Raw genomic sequence first — 19,827 nt, forward strand, 5'->3', positions numbered from 1 at the left:
GTACCAACAGTTTTTAGAGCACAGTACTGAGAACTGTTTCGACACATTTTGTGTTCACTAAACCTTCAACTGTTGTTAGGGTACCAGCTTTGTGGACGGACCTACCTTTGTGGATCATTTGTTTCCACCCCTCCCTTAACCCCGACCGTCCTAAACTCATCCCCCTTTCGTCTACCTCCTCTTCAAACTCCCATTCTCTTTCCATTTCACCCCCTATTTCCCTACTTCCTTTCCCACCCCTTTTTTTACCAAAATGAGCCCAACCGCCACTCATGTTCATGTTCGTCCTCTTCCTGAGCCACTCTTTCCTCCACCTGGCCCGATACAACACCTGTTGGGTTCACCCTTCCAAGTCTCTTTTGCACCCATACACACCTTTCTATTTCCCGTCACCGCCCCACCCTGAACCCGAACACGAAGCCGAATAAAATGGATCCGCATTTCCCGCGCGCGATTTGTTTTCCCAAACAGGTTTGCAATTATGTGTAAATAGTTGCTCATGATTGGTCGGAAAAGTGATGTCATCACCATAGAAACATTCACTTCGAGGTAACCAAAATCCATTCGTTGCAATGAAGATATACGCGTCCTTTATATGTACGGTGTTTTTCAATAGTTTCCTCCATATGATTTAGTGCAATGGAGATACATATAATTCAACAAAGGAAGTTGTGTAAATTAAGCCATGATTTTTCAGATTTTTCAGCAGGTCGATTACATAATCTCAAGAACATTTTCAATGATAGCGTGCTGTAGTTTGGGTATATACAGCAGAACTTTCAGACCCGTAGACCTAATTATTCTTCTGATTCAGTGTATATCTTCCAACTTCCAAGCGAAAATCATTATTGATGCTGACGTCACGAGCAATCTGATTGGCTGAAAACTCCGTAATTGCAAACCTGTTTGGGAAAAACAAATTCGCTCCCCGCGCTTCTATACCCACTCATTATTTTACCCTTCCTGCTAGTTTCCAACACCATCTAATGCAACGATCTGATCGGTTTCGTTATACAATACGCTGGCAACCGATGGAAACAAACTTCTATAGTAAACCAAACGGTTGCCATGGACAACAACATAGCGAAACCTTTCACCTTTACTAAGTTCCCGGAAGGCTAACTGTTTCGCATGTCCAATTTACAGATTACGAGAATCACGGTGTGACGCTTTGACGTCACAGAAGTCTGAGCGATCCTATTGGACAATTGATTGGAAGTCACACACAACTTTAAGTTGGATTTTTTGGAAACTTATAGGATTCGTCCCACCTATAATTATTTACAAGGACGTTCCTCTAGGACAGTTCTTTAGTATTTAAAGCTTTGCTTGAATGTTTTTCAATTTATTATCATTATTATTACACTGCAGACGAAATCATACCTTTCAGATAAAGCACTATAGGTTGAAAGTTTCAGTGACCAAGCAGAGAAAATGAAATATTCTTACCTAGTTTTCATCGCCTCTGTGTTGTTAATCGCTGTTCCCAGTGATGTAAGAGGACGACATTTTCGAGGTGGTTATATCTCATGGACGCCGACAGGTCGAGAAAGAGAGGTAAGCCGCAAACATTTCTTTTTCCTCCTCTTCTTGCCTAAAAATTTCAGGATTTCATACGAATGCCCGCATTCAAAAGAATATTAATCTGATATATTGTAATTAATACTAATAATGTTTTAGCTTAGAATTTCATACCCTGGACTTGTGAAATGGAAGGTGCTGGGTCAAAGAACTACATTCCTGGGATTATCGAGGCCCCTGTAGTAATACCCCTGTAAACATACTTTCACCGAAAAGGGTTAAAACTGGTTGGACCTTTTCGGTACCTATATACGAAATACGAAGAGCGTTTATAAGGACCATTTTACTGTTTAGGAAACCAAGGATAAGTGCGGATAAGACTAGAGGAGAGAGAGAAAGAGAGATAAAAGTGCAAAACTTTAGTAGTCTTTGTCATCGAACAAATTAAATTCAGATGGAACACGATAATGCTGGAAAGTAACCAACACATTTTAAGAAGGAGACGGTACATTGTCAAAGAACGTCAGAAATGTTTCTCCTATATGTTTATTTATAAGTGCCATACATTTTGTATGAAATATCACGTCAACAAAATACAAAAACAAAAAAACAATCATTTCGTTGCTGGATATTAGCGAGTTGGTATCCTTTCTTCACAGAGAAATTATTTAATGTCCCACACATATTATGTATTGTTTTGTTTCCATTGCAACCTTAGTTATACCATTTTGGTGGTATATACAGCAACACATTATCTTTTCAGGTGGGCCAACCTGGTAGTTACTTTTTACCCAAAATATTCATGTTTTGTACAGGCCCACGTTCAGATTCCAAAGTTTTTAAGGGCCAGGAGCATAAAATATTGTCTCCTCCTATCAGAAATTATTTGTATGGGTACAAGGGGAGGGGTGAGGTGGGGGGGATTAGATGCAAACTGGTGCCAACATTGACTTCGGTTTAACTAGACTTGTGTAGTCTATGTGTTCATTTCTTAGCACACTTTTGATTAAATTAATAATGGTTCACCTCATATAATTCAGATTGTAAGATATTCAATACAATATTAATAACAACAAAACATGAAAAAACAAAAGCTTGTAGCAGTTGGAATGACCGACAGGACAACGTCTTTATGAAACTTATAAGAATAATCCAGGTCAAAAATTTCGTTTTGAAATGTTAAAGAGGAACAAAATCTAAGCATTCTGGTGAAATTTGCATTCAATTTTTTGACATATCAAACCGAAATTTTGACCTGGACTATTCTTTTAATTCAAATTGGTCAAACCCCGACTATACATTCGAAATATTTCCAGAAGATAGCAAAATAGAGAGCTTATTGTGTATTCATGATGTGTAATTGTAATGACCATAATACGATCTTTAGCCAAAAAAACAGGACGCCGATAAGCGAGGAGTAGTCTATAACTCAACGGTTTCTCATATATTTCGTAACGTGAACTTTAATCTCTGAGTTGCAGATAGTCGTATCAACAAACAGAATTTTTATATGGCCCATAGCCGACCCCATAGGTATAAATTAAGCAAACCATCAGAAACTAAGGTGCCATGCCAAAGCTAGTTGCTGAACTGTTCAGTTCATAATTTGCTATAGGTGTTCTTAAGTTCACTGTTGAGATATTTTGTTAAATTTGTCATTTTGTTCAATATCCTATCTACAGCTATACCGCCGCCCAGTGAATAGTCTTTATATTTACATAGGAAATAAAGATATAAGGCTGCTATATCCGTGAGCTAACTACCTGACCCACAATCCTAATACTTACCCCACCCCTCCCCGTCACCCAACACGCCCCCCACACACAAACAGATATTTCCTTTCCTATACATGTATAGTAAATTGCCAACGTTGGTTAAAGCATTGTAGAAAATCTGATCGCTTAATTCCGAATGTACATAATTACCGGTTTCTTTACCTATTTCTCCAAAACAGCAATTTCACCGTAGATTCGTTTCATATCCATTACGTCTAGCCCCATCTCGCGACGCATCCCATGCACCATCACCCCACCCCCCCCCCCTTCTCCCCTCCCGCCTAACCCTGTCCCAGCACACAACTGTCGCTAAAAAAAAACCGGTACGGTGGAGGGGATCCACGGAAGGATTCATTTTGTCGAATGTCTTGAGGGAACTTTGTGGTTTGTCTTCTCAGATCAAAGTTATATGTCCCAGTGCCCCCTCCCCCCCCCCCCCCCGAGTGTGCAACCCTTCCCGCTATACCCAGACTGAACCCTCTTCCGGCAGCTCCTGTCCTCCATCCACCCCCCCCCCCGCCCGTAAATAATTCCACTAGAGTCGTAAAAGTCGGCCAAGACAGAAAGCGAAAAAAAACGAAAGAATGCAAAATGTCGAGTCAACCAAAAATACTTGTTGACTAGATAAAAACCGACAAGATTTACTTACAAAGGTTGTGAACTTTTGACCGAGTCGACTCCGAATAGTGATACCTAGAACGTCGAAATTGTAACACGTCAAATTAAATCAAATCTTGTTGAAGGTATAGATAAACAGATAAAGTTAAATAAAAATACATAAGAAAAAGGGTTGTTAAAAAATATAATGACAAAATAGCACGTATATCACAGTGGGGTACATTAAATTCAAAAAGAGGAAAAACAGAAAAATGTCGTGAAAGCCCTTCAGACTTTTATTTGCCCTCAATTATTGAAATTATATATCAACTTTGGGACAAGAGATGTTTATCCCCAGCTGTAACGTCTGTGAAAAGTAAAATCTGACATTTGAACAGAAATAAGCTGTTTTATCGAGAAACTTTCCATAACCTGATCACCGTGGGTTAAGGTCACATGACGATACAAATCTTTCTCTCGTATGGCGTGTTAGTCCCCGTGTAGTACACAGGGAAAGGAATTTTCAAAGTAATCGCTCTGTTTCAACTAAAAATCATTTCACAGAAAACAGCACCCTCAAGAGAGGATATCATGTAAAGCAATGGTATCACCTGATGGTTAACTTTTCACGGTATTTAGATTCTGTTGGTAAGAGCCAAGTATTTAGTTGAATTTGTGACGTCAATGCGAGGGTGACCATAAACTTGACTCATGGGGTGTGACCTCTTGCAAGTTCCAAGATTGTTGGTATTTTCCTGAGGTCATTAGTTTCGCAGGTGTGCCGAATTCACGTAATTAAGAGGGTAATATTTCTCTGCACATGTTGGATGGAAGTTTTAAATAAGTTCTTGGAAACGTGTTGCGAACGTGACTGGTCATTTAAGTTGAAGCCTCTGCCCTCTGGTTCGGTAGCGCCAAGAAATCTCCTTTCTTTCAGCAAATTAAGGTACTCGTTTGAAAAATAGCTGCAGATATTTGAAAGTTGAAGGGATATTCTCCTCGCAGGGAATTGAGTATATCACAGAATTTTCTTTGATTTTTCTAGGTCACCATCTCAAGACCATAACTTGATAGCAGTGTTTATCGCAAACGCAAAATTATCTGTTAACGCCTTAGAAGCACTTTTATGAATGAGGCTGGCAACAGCAGAGCTAATGACATGTTATTACTTTATTTTGCTTTGTCGTCAAGTACGCATCATTTCCCCCTAGAAATGTTAATTTTCAAAGAAAAACTGATAAAACTTTGAAACCAGAGTACATTATTATTTAACAAGCATTCCAATTTTTTCATAATTCATGGATAAACAAACAGCTGTATTTTGAAACGAATGTATCGCTATGGAAGAATATTTGACATGATGGACATCACAGACCACCCACTGTGCTACATTTCCTGGATAAGTTTGCACGGTTTGTCTGTTAGATATAACCAGTGGCGTAGGAAGGTACTTTTGAGTGGGGGGGGGGCTGAAGACTGATGGCCGGCCTGGGGGAGGGGTCTAAGGGGAGGGGGTGTCCCCTCCCCTTTGGAATTTTTTGCATTTCCAGGTGGCCTCAGATGCAATTTGGTGCAATATAGCACACACTTTAACACCCACTCCATTTTGTAAAGAATTTTGCATTTTCACCTTGCCTTAGATGCAATTTGGTGCTTCAAATGAGATTTTTTTTCTCATTTGGAAATGAAAAAGGGGTTTTCTGACTTGCGGAGCGGGGGGGGGCGGAACGATACTTCCGCCCCCCATATTTTTCACTGGGGGGGGGCTGGCGCCCCCCAGCCCCTCGGTTCCTACGCCCTTGGATATAACTTATCTTGGCACAAGCTTAACGAGAATGGGGTTTCCACTTAGTGGAAAACGTATTTCATATTTTGCAAGTGGAACATTTCTTTAAAGGCATTGAAGACTCACCCCAAATCGCGTGCCGCCCTCTGAAAAAGTTAACTTTCCGTTGCTTGCAAGTGATTCTTTTTGCTTGTCGCTAGAAAATGCAGACAGTAATGAAACGTGATACCTTGTTATCTTTAGCTGGACCTGAGATGTCCATCGCTGCTATGTACACTGTGCTATGGGTATTGACCGCAGCTGTATGTAGCGACTGTACACTAGTGTCTAATTACCGATGGTAGCAAGCTGTGTGTGTATTTTCTGGGATCGATGGTGGTGTCTAACACTTCTGTTACACCTCATTCGAGACTAGGTCAGTTTACCGGCATCAGGCGTTTCTTTGTGCGCGACTCTTCGCTCCCTTTAAATACTGTCAAAGTATTTGTCCAAATTGTCAAATGTCAGAATGTTACTCTGTTTTTATTTATTTATTTTTTAATGTATATTTTCATATTTAGACCAATTTCCGTATAAATGCTGCTATATGTTTAGCATATTATTATTATTAATAAGTATATAGTGTGTTTTCGTAGAATGCTATAACTTAACTAGCGAGTTCGTTGTAAAGGGATTATATAAAGCCTTAACTCATTTTACCTTCATACATATTGATATAACCTCACCATGGTTTTTACGAATAGAAAATTTGGACGATTGGTATTTCATTTCATTTCATTTTATAATTCTTACTTTTCGGTTGGGGTTGAATAGTTCTCGTTATCCCTATAGTTCTTCTTAAACGAGGTTGGGGATGACCGGGCAGGGAGTTTTGTATTTGATTTCTTTCTGAAGTTTTGTATGTTATCTGCTGGATCTTGCTTTATACCAACTTCCTCCTTGTATAGGTGGAATTATTTTTCCGTCTGGCCTATCGTCACGGCTTCTTCAGTGACCCGGAGACCTCAGAGGTTGGTGAAGACTGCACCCATGAGGCTATCAGAACGAAGAACCCCATCCCGACCGGTGGGGAATTTACGGCCATCGTAACCACTTTTGAAAATGGAGAGAGAATTGAGGACGAGACGGAACTGTTTGATGGAATGCCACCGTATTATACTTGTACCAATATGTAAGTAGCTAGTCATAGAAAATAAAATAACATAAGCAAGTTTCCCAATTTTTCATAAAATTCCTTTATGTTAGAATACCAATAGGCATGCTGGACTAGATATGTTTGGAATGTACGAACTGTCCACGTATCTTAATATGTATATATTGTTACAAAAGTTTATTTGAGTAATCATCACGGTTATATATATAATGTGCTCCTCATTTTTCTTCTTCTATTTTTTTTTTAGTAAAGATAGCGGAAGTGACGTTGATCTTCACTGGGCGAGCGGTTACAACAGAACAATCATTACACTTCCGGAACAAGAAAACGATGGCCAAGTTTGGAGTGTTGGGTGAGTATTTTTTTTTTAACTACAATGAACTTTATGATTCCGTTAAATATTCGGTGGACTAACTAGAAGCGATTTATCGATAAAAGTTCATATTGTAAATTCTGATGGTACGTGTGGGCTCCTCGACACATGTTACAAATGTTATACACAAGTTATAAAGTTATAAAATTTATAAAAGTTACATAAGCTACCCAGTGGTAGATTACGGAATAGCTTGTCCAATCTAAATCCAGATTAGAATCTGTTAAAGGTTTGACAACTGTGTTTGTGAAATATTTGTTGGTTAATGCAGGGGCATGCCTGCTGTGCCTTGTGATTTGAAGGGGGGGGAGGGTTTAAGGAGGTAGCAAGTTCATAGCAGGCTTCGCCTACATTTTTCGAAGAATGCTATTGTCCTACGGTGTGACATATTTGCCTGATCCTATTCCTATAGGACGTTGTCGTTCCAAAAATGTGTATAGCCCCATTTGACTTTGGTCGTCTCAGTTAAATTGCATACCGGTATTTAAGTTTTAACCTCTTTGTCGCTCTTGACATACGATTTTTATGATCCAAAAGAAAAAAATTAAAATAAATATGGTATTTAGCCTCTTGGACTAACGACTATATATTTAGACCTATAACGAGTTAGACAGTTCTTGACTCACGTCTCGTACTTCAGTAGTCACATCATAATGAATAAATTTCATATCGAGTCATAAATATAGTCCATGTATTTACCAAAATGCGAAATATATGGAAGCAAATACAAAAGACATTTTCTGGACACAGAAAACTAAATTTGTTCTATCCCACTGTATGAATGCTCTAAAAAAAAAAATTGAAAAAAAATTGAAAAAAAAAACATCTTTGACAGTATTTATGTATGACGACACGTGTTTAATTTACATAAAATCCCAGATACGATGCTTGCTGTTGGCTTAGTGAGTTAGTCAATTACGAAAGTCCAAGATCATGGCGGTTACGAACAAAAGTGGACTTGGCACCGAGAAGCGATCTCGATGGAAGATCAAACACGTCTCCATATGTGGAGGGTTTGCCGATGAAAACAGTTGCGCAAGATTGCATTACTGCCATACCTATTAATGGTAAGAAGTGCACCGAGCAATGTTGCACACAAGAAGGCATGACCGTCTTACCCATTCATTAATGTTAGTATAGGCATATTATGTCTTAGTTGTGATATGTAAAGCCGAAAGGGTCATCAGATTTGCATTGTATATAAATATGCATTGCTGAACGGTTTTGGATCTGCAATGATTATAGGTTTAGCAATCAGCAATAATGCTATGCATCCTAACAGATCTTCCGATATGATAACTCACGTTTCAAATTTTCATTTCTCTCAAACTGTATATGTCCATACATTCATTTTGATATTTTATTTTCTGTAAATTATTTTTTTTTTTTGTTGTTGTCAGCGATTGATCAAGATGGCGATCGAGTCTCTTGCCGTTGGACCAGCGGAAGAAAAGGAGAATGTGATGACCCTAATTGCGGAAATCCGAACGCCACTGTATTTACCATGAAATCTGTAAGACATACATAGGCGAAGCTATGTAAAGGGGCGGAGGTGGGGGAAAGGGGTTCCTTTAAAAAAAAGGGGTTACTTTAAATAATCGACTTCCCACTTTGAGCTCTATTTGTGTATGACAGTGCTAGGCAAATGCCCCCCTCCCTTTCCCTACCCGATTCTCGACAAATGCTCTGGATAAAAGCATTGGAGGTGGCCTATGGAAGGACTTTTTTGACAACCCTCTCCAACCCTCCCTCCTTCCCGCCCCAGCCCTTCCCGACCCAGCCCTTCGGAGATGGTTTAATATGTACTGAAGCCAATCCGTTTCTTTCATTCTTTTGCTTTGATCACTGAAGGCTGCAATCGCGTCGCTCCTATTTTTTCTATTCTTTTAGAGCCTTTACTCAAGTTTGTTCCTACTGTACCGAACATTAAACCAAGTATGAAAATATGGAAGAAAATGTAATCTCCCCCCAATAATTCCCTTATAGCTATATGTAATCTTATATATAAGAAAATATGTTAGTACATATATTATTTAGGTTTTAAATGATTTTTTTCTCTCTAATTTTAGTCCACATGTAAAATCTTAGTGAATGCTGTCAATGCCAAGCCTGGTCTATACGCAGTAGCTGTAATTATCGAGGATTACCCCAAGGGTAGAAGACGTCGCGCGGCTTTCAGTAAAATCTCGTACCAGTTCTTGGTAAACATTCAGCGAAGGAATGTTGAATGCAATCGCGTCGTCACGGAAGCACCCGAGAAGGCATGCTATGCAGTACCATTTGTTCTTGACCCTCCTTTTACAATTGAACTTCACGCGCAGACGACAGATCCTTCCGTGCCGTAAGTATACTCATTTCATGCATGATACTATAATGTGCTTAAAACGGCATATTTCTAGCTTCAACCCACGTGAGTAAAATAAACATACTTTACATATGTATATGAATATATATATATATATATATATATATATATATATATATATATATATATATATATATATATATATAACATACATATGTTGAGAGGTGTTTCTAAACAGGTACCTGGTGAATTGTACATACATGCTGTGCCAATTACACTTAAAAATATGTAACCGTCGACACCTCCACATAGTTCGAATGTGTCGGGTAATATAGCTCAATCATCGCATTGAATTACCATCAATAATATGTCCGTTCGAGTATTTGTTCTTTACACAAACCTAGGCAAATTTTCGCTCAAGTGCCACGAGAATACGTGCAAGCATTTTCGAGGTATACATATAGGTCCGTTTTGACGATTTTATGATTCTAACAATTATTTAAATTAACGCATCTCCATCTCCTAATGATGTTATGATACCTCATCTGTTAATAGATTGCTTGAACTTTTCTTATCCATCCAGAATTGTCACAGTCGATATGATTACCCAGCCTGGCATGGTGGTTTCAGACTTGCATAATGACGGTAACGGTAGATACCACGTGGAAGTCTCCTGGATACCCACGGCAGACAAACTAGGAAATGTCGAACAACTCTGCTATCAAGCTGTCGATGCTGAAAAGTAAGTTTATTCAATATTACGTCTTTTGTTTTATCGAGGTCATTATTATCAGTCCTGTTAGAAAAGTCAAATGATGGTCTCTTCACCTCAAACCTTAAAAACTTTCCTGGCATCATAATTTAAAGCAGCCGATCCCCTCCGATGAAACGCTCCAGTCTAGAAAATAATTTTGCAAAAATGTGTAACTTAATAAGAAACCGAGTAATGACATTTATGAGAAGAGTTGATAAGGAGCACTGTTTTCTTGATTATTTATACAGCATTGCTGGTCAGGAGATATGTCTGAAACTATTTGTTGGAGGTAAGTCACATCGTAAACGGTAATTATTACAATGCCATGCCTAATTGCAATGTTATGTCTCCAACAAAAAATGATACAATACAGTGCAATAAAATACCATGCAATAAAATACAATGCAATGCGACACAATACCATGCAATACAATGCACTACAATACAATAAAATACCATGCAGTACAATACAATAAAATACAATGCAATTCAATACCATGCAATACAGTACAATGCAATGCAACACAAAACCATGCAATACAATGCACTACAATACAATAAAATACAATGCAATACAATACAATACAATGCAATAAAATAACATGCAATACAGTACAATGCAATGCAACACAAAACCATGCAATACAATGCACTACAATACAATAAAATACAATGCAATACAATACAATACAGTGCAATAAAATAACATGCAATACAATACAATACAGTAAAAAAACCATGCAATACAATGTAATAAAATACCATGCAATACAATACAATGGAATATACATTACAATGCACTACAATACAATAACATGCAATACAATGCACTACAATACAATGCACTACAATACAATAACATGCAATACAATACAATAACATGCAATACAATTCCATAAAATACCATGCAATACAATTTAATAGACTATCATGCAATACTATGTAATGTATAGCATTATTGATTGAATTTTCAGATAATAATTAATGTAGGAAAAAGGCTTGGTTGAGTCTTCGGCCGGATATTACAGGGATAATTAAAATATGTTTTCTATCGATAGAAATTACGAAATCGAAAACGCTCATGAATATTTTTCAAAAGAATGATTGTCTGGTAATTATATGCAGCATATAATGCAATTCATTGTGTTGAATTTATTCCAACGAAAGCGAGTAAATGGGGTTTTTTTGGGTGGGGGGAGAGGGAGGGGTATAATTGTATTTTTGTTCATGTCAGTTGAAACAGTTCAAAATTAATTAACTAATTCATTCAACTTGTCTCTCTCTCTCTCTCTCAATTTTGGCATCGTTTTCTTAGGGAGTACACCAGAGCCAATCCCAGAACGTTCATATCCCAGCTCAAATGAGTCCGAGATCATTCCTTACTTTAACCAAATATGGGAACTTCACTTCACGGAAAAGGTAAACAAAAACATCATAAGAGTCTACGATATTCACATCAAACATTAGGAAATATCAATGATATTATATTTTTTTTCTGTCCCGGTGTGTGTAAAAATGGCGAACAGCACTGCATAAACTGCATGAAAGGAAGATTTGACATATTTCTGACAGTCAAAGCTGATTCGTTTTTCTTTATAGGGGATGGAGAATGAATAAAACGACGACATAATTATAAACACATATATTCTTCTTCCTTTTTTTTTTTTTTTTTTAAATTTCATATTAGTCATACTTGTTCGATGAAGAAAGAAGAGATCTTGTATTAACAACACTCTCAAAGTCAATACGTAATGATTACCATTCATTGCATAATCTTTAAAATAAAAAAATTATAATGCATTATATGTTAAACTATTTAATTAAATCCTCGACGCTATTTTTTTTTTTTTTACATTTTACGCAGGTTCAACTGGGTGATGCCGACACTCTTAACGCTGCCGTCGTATTCCTTCTGGAGAACGGTACGGTAGCCTACGCTGTCACTCTCAATGACAATAACCTAGAGGTCAACGTAACCACCGAGGAGCCTTATTATGTCTCTTTCCACACACCAGAGTTTCACATGGACCCGGCTACCAATTACACCATCAGACTGGAATCTGGTGCCGTCGTCGGCTCACATGGGTGCAACATCCCCTCGGAGGAAGCTGAATGGAACTTCACAACAAGTAAGAGCAAGAAATAGCATTTGAGTAAATCATCCGCTCTATTTACATCACCTTCCTTGGCGTTAACTACTGGAACAAAATCATTAGAGTTCTCAATTAATAACCTACGAGGGCCTGAGCGGAACTGCTGGTTTAGATTTGAGTTAAACGCCAGAGGAAAATCATAATCGTACGAACGTAGACTGAGCAATGTCCAGGGTACACTCTCTATAGTCTTAGCCCTCAAAAGACGGCGCAACTTTGAAAACCTGGGCTTTGGAGAGCTTATAACTCCTTCAGTTTCTGGCATGGGGCGGGACCCCCCCCCCCCCCTCAACACCTATTGGCCCCTCTCATCCCATCGATACAGTGACCAAATAATAATAATAATAATAATTATGAAATAGTGAAGGTGCAATCGAAGAAAGTGTACATATGTCCACGCTATTCTCTCTCAATCTTGTAAAAGTGAGAGGTGGAGAGAGAGAGAAAGCAAAAGAATACCCTACCAATAAATTGGTCGATCATATTTGTTAACGCTGCCTAAAAACTGGGGAAAATTTTGAGCATACTTTTACTTCAAGAATCGCCAAATATGGCACAATTTTGCGTTTTAACAAAGTTAAGTATACCATCCTCCCAATTGAACCCTCAAGGACACAGATAAGTTACTGATAATTTTGACTCCCCACCCCCAACCCCCAACTACCCCCTCCCAAAGTAACCATCCTGGAATGGATCCGCCATTGTCTTGTACCGCCATTCTCAAACTCCTTCCGACACCCCTTCCGCACAAAGCAGCTACCAGGTTTCGAACTACCACCTATGACGTCATTGTTATCATTTCTCTGCAGCTGCTCCTCAGAGAGCCTTGTTGCAGCTTATTGATCAGTACCCCGAGGTTGCATCGGTGGAATGTTTACCGACATTTATGGTGACGTACATCGAAAGGGAAGCCTTTCCAGATATCGATCCATCGATTCTGTCTTACGAGGACCCAGATTGTTACGGTATCATTCACAACGAGACACATCTCGCACTCGGTACTATGTACGGAAAATGCGGAACGCGAGCTGTAAGTTTCATACTCACCATTCTATCATTTTCTATTATTATTATTACTACCTGCGATAACCTTCCTGCGTTTCCAAACATTGCTCACCCCGCCACGGAAATCACCTCAATATAAAATGCATGGTTTATTCAATGACATGCAGTTTTAATATAGCCCCACATTTTAAGTATATATGCTATAAGTTGCTATAGATTTTTTATAAATCAATTTTTGTTTTGCCCTTGAAGTTATGAGACCTCCAGGTTATTCCTCAATATGAATACAATATATTACACTGAGAAAGTTTGTAAACATGTTATTCCTTTCAATCTGCTTTACACAGATTGTCAATGAAGATGAAACCAGAGTTTCAATGATCAACACTATATTTCTGCCTCCCATCGGCACATTCATCTTTGACGGTGTTCTTACTCGTTCGAAAAACTCCGAAGTGCAAGTTAATTGTAGCATCCCAACTCGAAGAGTTGGTTACGTTGAATTCGAAACCAACTCTTCAACCGTCGTCACTAAGAAAAACGAGGTCGGAGACTTTGGCTACTCCTTGAAGCTCTTCCCAGACGAGGACTATCGTAGACCGTACAGGTATAGGCTATCTAAATGCTTAGCATTGCCTCTTAAAATCAAACCCACATCCTCACAGCGATTTGGTATCGATTTTGTATAATTTGATGCAGGCGCGTAGCCAAAGGGAGGGGGCGAAGGGGGCGACAGCCCACTCCTCCCCCTTGAGCATATTTTTTTTTTGTATGTTTGTATGATATCGCTAGTAATTTCAAGCTTAGATGCAACTTACAAGGCCTGTGAAGTGCCATTTCCAGCGATTTTCTTGTATGCGTAGCGCCAACTATGGTGGCGCTATACGCTTAGATAGTTTTCAATGCAGAATCTACGGCTCTGATAGTTTGCCTACAGGTTCGCCCCTTCCTTGGCAAATTCCTGGCTACGCGCCTGATTTGATGGTATTTTTGTGAATTTATCGGGCAAAAATAAAGTGAATGACGTCATTGCAATTCAGCCGAAAATATTTTTGTTTCCTACTTCTTTCTTTACAATATTTAACTGACTAATTCACAGAGGCGAATAATACTTCTACAAAAACAAGTTGCATTTTGGTGAAATTCTAAATACAGAGACCGTGATACCTGAGCAAACATTCAAATGTATCAGGTTTCAAGAATAAATCACAAGAAGATTAAAATAGTAAAGCAGGTAGTTGTTAGGATAAGTAAAGTGTTTTTGAAGGGCATTATCCGTTATGGCATCACCTTCAACCTATACTGCCGTGTGCTCAAGTCCCTGGAAGAATCGAGGGTTTAGCCATCTCGAAATAGATTACATTCAATAAATCACATCTTGAGTTATGATCGTAATATTGAGTGTAATATATTTTACTTTCCATATAAATGTCCCATTACATACACAAGAATATCCCTTTACTAAAGCCTTGCTCTTTCTTTCACCAGAGTCTGGGATTTCCCAGTATCAGTACAATCAAATTCACGGCTACACTTCGAAGCCCGAACATATACGAGTGAGGATTTTTCGCCATTCCTGCAAGAATGTGTCGCCACACCAACTGATGACCCACGGTCATCGCTTCGTTACGTCATTATAAGAGAAGGGTATGTTTACACGTGGTTTACGTATTATATATATATATGGTGACTTTAAAGGTAAAAGGTCGTGTGTTTGTAAGGTATCAGACTGTTCCTCTTGCTGAAATGTACTACGGTTATAGTTTTCCATCGATTGTTTCATCTCTGTAGTAAAAAATTTCAATCGTCTTGTGTATTTTGTAAACCAGTAAGAAATACAAAAGGAAACATCAATTTCAGTTAATTCTAGTAAGTTAATAACGGGATATGTTTAATGTTCGTTTAATGTTTTCTTATTGAAATTTTACTCTCAAATTTACCTTTGACTTATTTTCAGATGCCCTGAAGATGAAACCATCATTTTCCACTACAACCACCCATCCTCGAAGAGGATCCGTTTCTCGATCGAAGCGTTTTCCTTCATCGGATACAATTTACAGAGTTCGGTAAGAGAATAGCATACGGAGCAAGACATTAACTTTTATTTGGTTTTTATATGAAAATCTTACTCGTAATGTTAAGTCACATTCGGTGACCTTTAGCCTATCTTAATCTGAAATACTACCGTTATTGACATGACTTAATGATATCTTGGGTTCCAGGGTCAACACTAAAAACACTTTCAAAATGCGTCACACGCATAGGCGTAGGAAGCGGGGGCTGGGGGCTTCAGCCCCCAACCAAAAATTTTTGTGAAAATTCGGGCAATATGCTGTGAAAAATCAAATTAGGCTCCTACGTACGCCTATGGTCACACGTCACATATTAACACAATGACAGCCACCCAGACACTCCGCCAGATAACTATAGGAGAAATCCAAAATGTAGAGAAAATGGTCTTAGATAGTTTGAGATAGTTCTTCCTCACAAAACTGTGTTACTCAATCTGAAGCAGGGGATTGGGTGGGATTTTGGGTCGTTTAATGATAATGTAATCATAGGTTTAGCCTTCTAGAAAGAGTGATAAAGCTGTAGACGAAGATGTGTATTAACAACAAAATATTTCTCCTGGCACCAATACAGCAACCTAAGACAGAAGTCTCTTTTACTCTACAGAACCAACCAGCTGCCAAAACATTATATATTCTCCAAGTTGCATATGATTGTCTTTTAACCAAACCTATCGTTCCTTCTTCAAGTTTCACAAACTATTAAATCTACTTGTAATAGCGTAATGCCAGTAACTTTCCCGTAATACGTTTACTCGACATAAACATTACGTTAAATGCCGAACTTCTCTTGAAATCCTTTCCCTTCCTATTTGTAGTTGTATCGAACTAGAGTAGGATCCCTTCTTACAATGTGTGCCAGCAAGTTACTTTGACTTCTGACGTACACCCCGCAGCAAAGATATTTTCATATAACGATTTCCAATTCAATAAAAATCAGTTGGGATTTGGATTCCTGTTGGATTCCTGTTGGATTCCTGTAAAGCCAAGTTAATGTATTGATTTACTGACCTCATGCATAATATTACTTCTCAGATGTATTTTTTGCCTTATTGGTTCTATATATTTAACATTTTGGTTTTGTTACTATTTGTTTTAGGGTTTTTTTTCATTTGTAAAGCGCTTTGAGCAGCTTTGCTGATTTTGCGCTATATAAATATTACTTATTATTATTATTGTGTGTACATATTTCACGCAGATTTTTGTACACTGTGATATAAGAGACTGCAACCCACTAAATGGAAGCTGTGACACGAACTGTCCCGAGCCCCATGAGGTGGATCCCAATTTATCAAAGAGGAGCGTGTCTTCCTTACGAACGAGCAGTGGAGATGAAAATACTGACGGTCCTATCAGAATCATTACCACCGTGGAAGAGGATGGTTCCAAAGGTATTTCAATAACGTACACCCTTGATCAAAGTACACATATATATATATACTCGATCTAATGTATCGGTTTTGGTGGAGCGCCACATATTCCAAAAGTACCGAGCAGTCCTTCGGTTTCATTGGATATCTTTCAATTCCACAGTTATGCATATATATATGCTTGGGCTTGTTAACATCATTTTGGGTACAATTGAAACGCACCGGTATGATGTGCGAGACACATCTCAATAACTTACCTAATATACCCGTCATATAATTAATCCACAGTTTCGTTTTAAGACAAAGAACCCTCTAAAATGTTCTTCCGACAATAAATTAGAAAAATCACGACGACTATGCATTTGAAGCTAAATGAAATTATTAAAAAGGATATTATTGAAGTAAAAAAAAAGATATAATTGTTGTTGTTCGTGACGGATACATGCGAAGCAAGTGCATTATTTTGTAAGTTTATAGAAATGCATTTCCATAAGGTTTACCCTTAAATTTATCCTAATGTTAGTGACGGAATGAACTACTGAATAAACATATCATAATGAATAATCATATCACACTGATCTCATACAGTGCGACTTTTCTCATAGAATTATCGATTTTTAATAGGATTTATCCACTTTGTCCTGATTACTGTTCAATGACATTTGTTACCTTCCAGCTCGCCGAGATGGTTTCTCCTTTGGTGAAACAGTCCTCACGTGTCTCGTCTCTGTTGCCATAGTGATGGTTATGGTATTGGCGTATCTTGTCGTGAAAGTGTCGAAGCAAGCAAATCGTCCATCTGTTTGTACACATTGCAGTCAAAAATCGAAAATCTCGAAGGTAGCCCTAATTTCAGCCAAGTCGAAGATATGAGCAACATACTGTCCAGAGTCTTTGAATCTTCAAGCGGGACACATTAGCTGATGTACATGAAGTCATGGACTAAAGCAATGTTTATTATGCAGCACATTTACAATTTTTGAATCAAACTTGGAAACTAAAGAAAAGACGTGCTAGCAGCCAGTCCGTGCTATAGTCTGCGGTTTATCGAATCCCTCTCTCTCTATTTCACTCTTCATTATATTCCTGTAAATTTCATCCTTTTTTCAATACTTGTTTCTTGTCAACTTTGTACACTTCCATAAAGGATGAACATCGTTTACCAAACGCTTAATAGCGAATGCAATTTGATGAGAAAAAAATGTTTCCAAAAATATATCTGGCAAGACAATTAAAACGTTTTATCGTCATATCAGTAGAGCTTCTTCTTAATAATTAAGTTAATTAGCAGTTGAGGTGGGTTGGCTGGGATTTCCGGTTTTCAGGCTCGGAACCTGTGTCTCAGCTCACTGGGTCCGAGGTAACGAAGATGCGGCCAGGTTGAGGTAACGAAATATGCTAAATTTCACACGAGGTGCTAAATGGGCCGCTTGTTACTTTTTTTCAGATGTTATTCTTATGCAATACTCTTTCGGTATTACAATTTCAGTGTCTACTTACTCATCCCGCCCCCCCCCCCTACTATCTTCCTATCCGGCGCCCTCTTCTGAGAAACATCTATGATCTCGTCACTCGTAAACCTTTCCATAGCGGTGTTCATCTTTTTTTGAAATGCTGCCCTCACTATCTCAAGCTCATTTGGGCATCCTTCAGACCCAAGAAAACATATTGATATAGCCTCTGTAGCACCATGGAGCTATAATCTGTTTATAGCCCCTGCAACACAGACAAGATTACATAGCGAAGCAAAAAGGAACTTCGCTTGAATTCAGTGACAGGGCAGTTTCAACTAGTGTTACTATAACAACGTTTTAGAAGACATTTTTCTGTGAAGGCCTTTTTAATATTGTGTCAAATGATTGTTTAAAGCATGAATTTGGGCAAAATTCTAATTTTTATATGTCATAGTTTTTCTCTAAAGTTGTTTGTAATGTATGAAAGATAATGCAGTTTGAGACCAAGAATAGCAGTTCAAACTGTGCTAAAATGTTCTAATCAACTTGGAAATATAGACAAAACGTTAGCACACTAGAATATCAGATTTCACACGCCTGCTTTCAGCGTTTCTTCAAAACCAAACCATATCCATGACGGTCTAGGTATACTGAGATACCTTTTGTTAGTCTACTGTAAATATAGGGTCATGCGATATTCAAAAATGGTAATTACTATACAGAAAACTATTCACGAAGATAAAGAGTTTTCAAAAGAGGTTCAAACTGCTAATAGGAATTGTAGGAAAATACTGATCAAATTTCATCATTATCAATGACCAGTGTTGACGGTACCTTACATAAATGCAGGGGGGAAGCTATCGGTCAAATTAGGAAAAGCTACCGTATACCCCATTACAATGAAAACTCTTAAAGACTCAGTTTGTACAAACTGAACAAATATTTGGTTTTTCCAGGGAGTTGTTATGGAACAACTCCCTGGTTTTTCAAAGTAGAATCTGCTGTTGCTATTCATAGAAAAATGGCGCAAGACAATATTTCTATACCTATACGCTAGTACAATGTGTATCCCTCCATAGTGTACAATACCCAAGAATATGGTTGATGGCCAAACACCAATGCGTATGAAAAGTCCATCCAGTAATATCAATAGTACCTTGTGTACACAAGCAGGTTACCAGATGCCAGAGTTTCTCAATTGGCGTCCCGTGTCCAATATTCGGCACGGGGGGAAATTGTCGAGTCGGTCCCCAAAAGGAAACTCGGCCCGTAAGCTTTACAGTAATCGGACATGTGGACCATTATGTAGGGGCACCCTGTCTGCCTATCCATTCACATTAATCATTATAGTTATATATGAAAAAATAAAAAGTGCGTTCTCTCTGGCCCTTGTCTCCAACTGAAGTGTTTATGGCCCTCGTGAAAATTAATTGAGAACTTCTGTTCTAGACCTTCTTCCGTCCCAGGGATGTTTTTTTTTTTTACATTAGAAATGACCAGGAAGCAAATGAT

The 19,827-nt window shown here is 38.2% G+C and overlaps 1 protein-coding gene across 1 annotated transcript; it reads left to right on the plus strand.

The window, feature by feature from the left end:
• The first annotated feature begins 1,295 nt into the window (after window positions 1-1,295).
• On the plus strand, window positions 1,296-19,700 carry LOC139969837 (uncharacterized). Its single transcript, XM_071975147.1, has 16 exons — window positions 1,296-1,557; window positions 6,627-6,850; window positions 7,080-7,184; window positions 8,085-8,272; window positions 8,606-8,718; window positions 9,275-9,546; window positions 10,094-10,252; window positions 10,513-10,553; window positions 11,580-11,683; window positions 12,129-12,393; window positions 13,227-13,447; window positions 13,770-14,029; window positions 14,911-15,069; window positions 15,380-15,488; window positions 16,690-16,882; window positions 17,538-19,700. The coding sequence occupies exons 1-16, from the start codon at window positions 1,435-1,437 to the stop codon at window positions 17,732-17,734; spliced, it is 2,733 nt and encodes a 910-aa protein (XP_071831248.1). The 5' UTR covers window positions 1,296-1,434; the 3' UTR covers window positions 17,735-19,700.
• The last annotated feature ends 127 nt before the right edge of the window (window positions 19,701-19,827 follow it).

The sequence above is a fragment of the Apostichopus japonicus genome, chromosome 7 (assembly GCF_037975245.1).
Source record: "Apostichopus japonicus isolate 1M-3 chromosome 7, ASM3797524v1, whole genome shotgun sequence".
Classification (NCBI taxonomy): domain Eukaryota; kingdom Metazoa; phylum Echinodermata; class Holothuroidea; order Aspidochirotida; family Stichopodidae; genus Apostichopus; species Apostichopus japonicus.

Excerpts from the sequence above, each read along its gene's own strand:
- LOC139969837 (XM_071975147.1), top strand. The coding sequence starts at position 1,435 with ATGAAATATTCTTACCTAGTTTTCATCGCCTCTGTGTTGTTAATCGCT. Across the intron at positions 8,719-9,274 it reads CTGTATTTACCATGAAATCT|TCCACATGTAAAATCTTAGT; the intron begins GTAAGACATACA and ends CTCTAATTTTAG. Across the intron at positions 16,883-17,537 it reads GGAAGAGGATGGTTCCAAAG|CTCGCCGAGATGGTTTCTCC; the intron begins GTATTTCAATAA and ends GTTACCTTCCAG.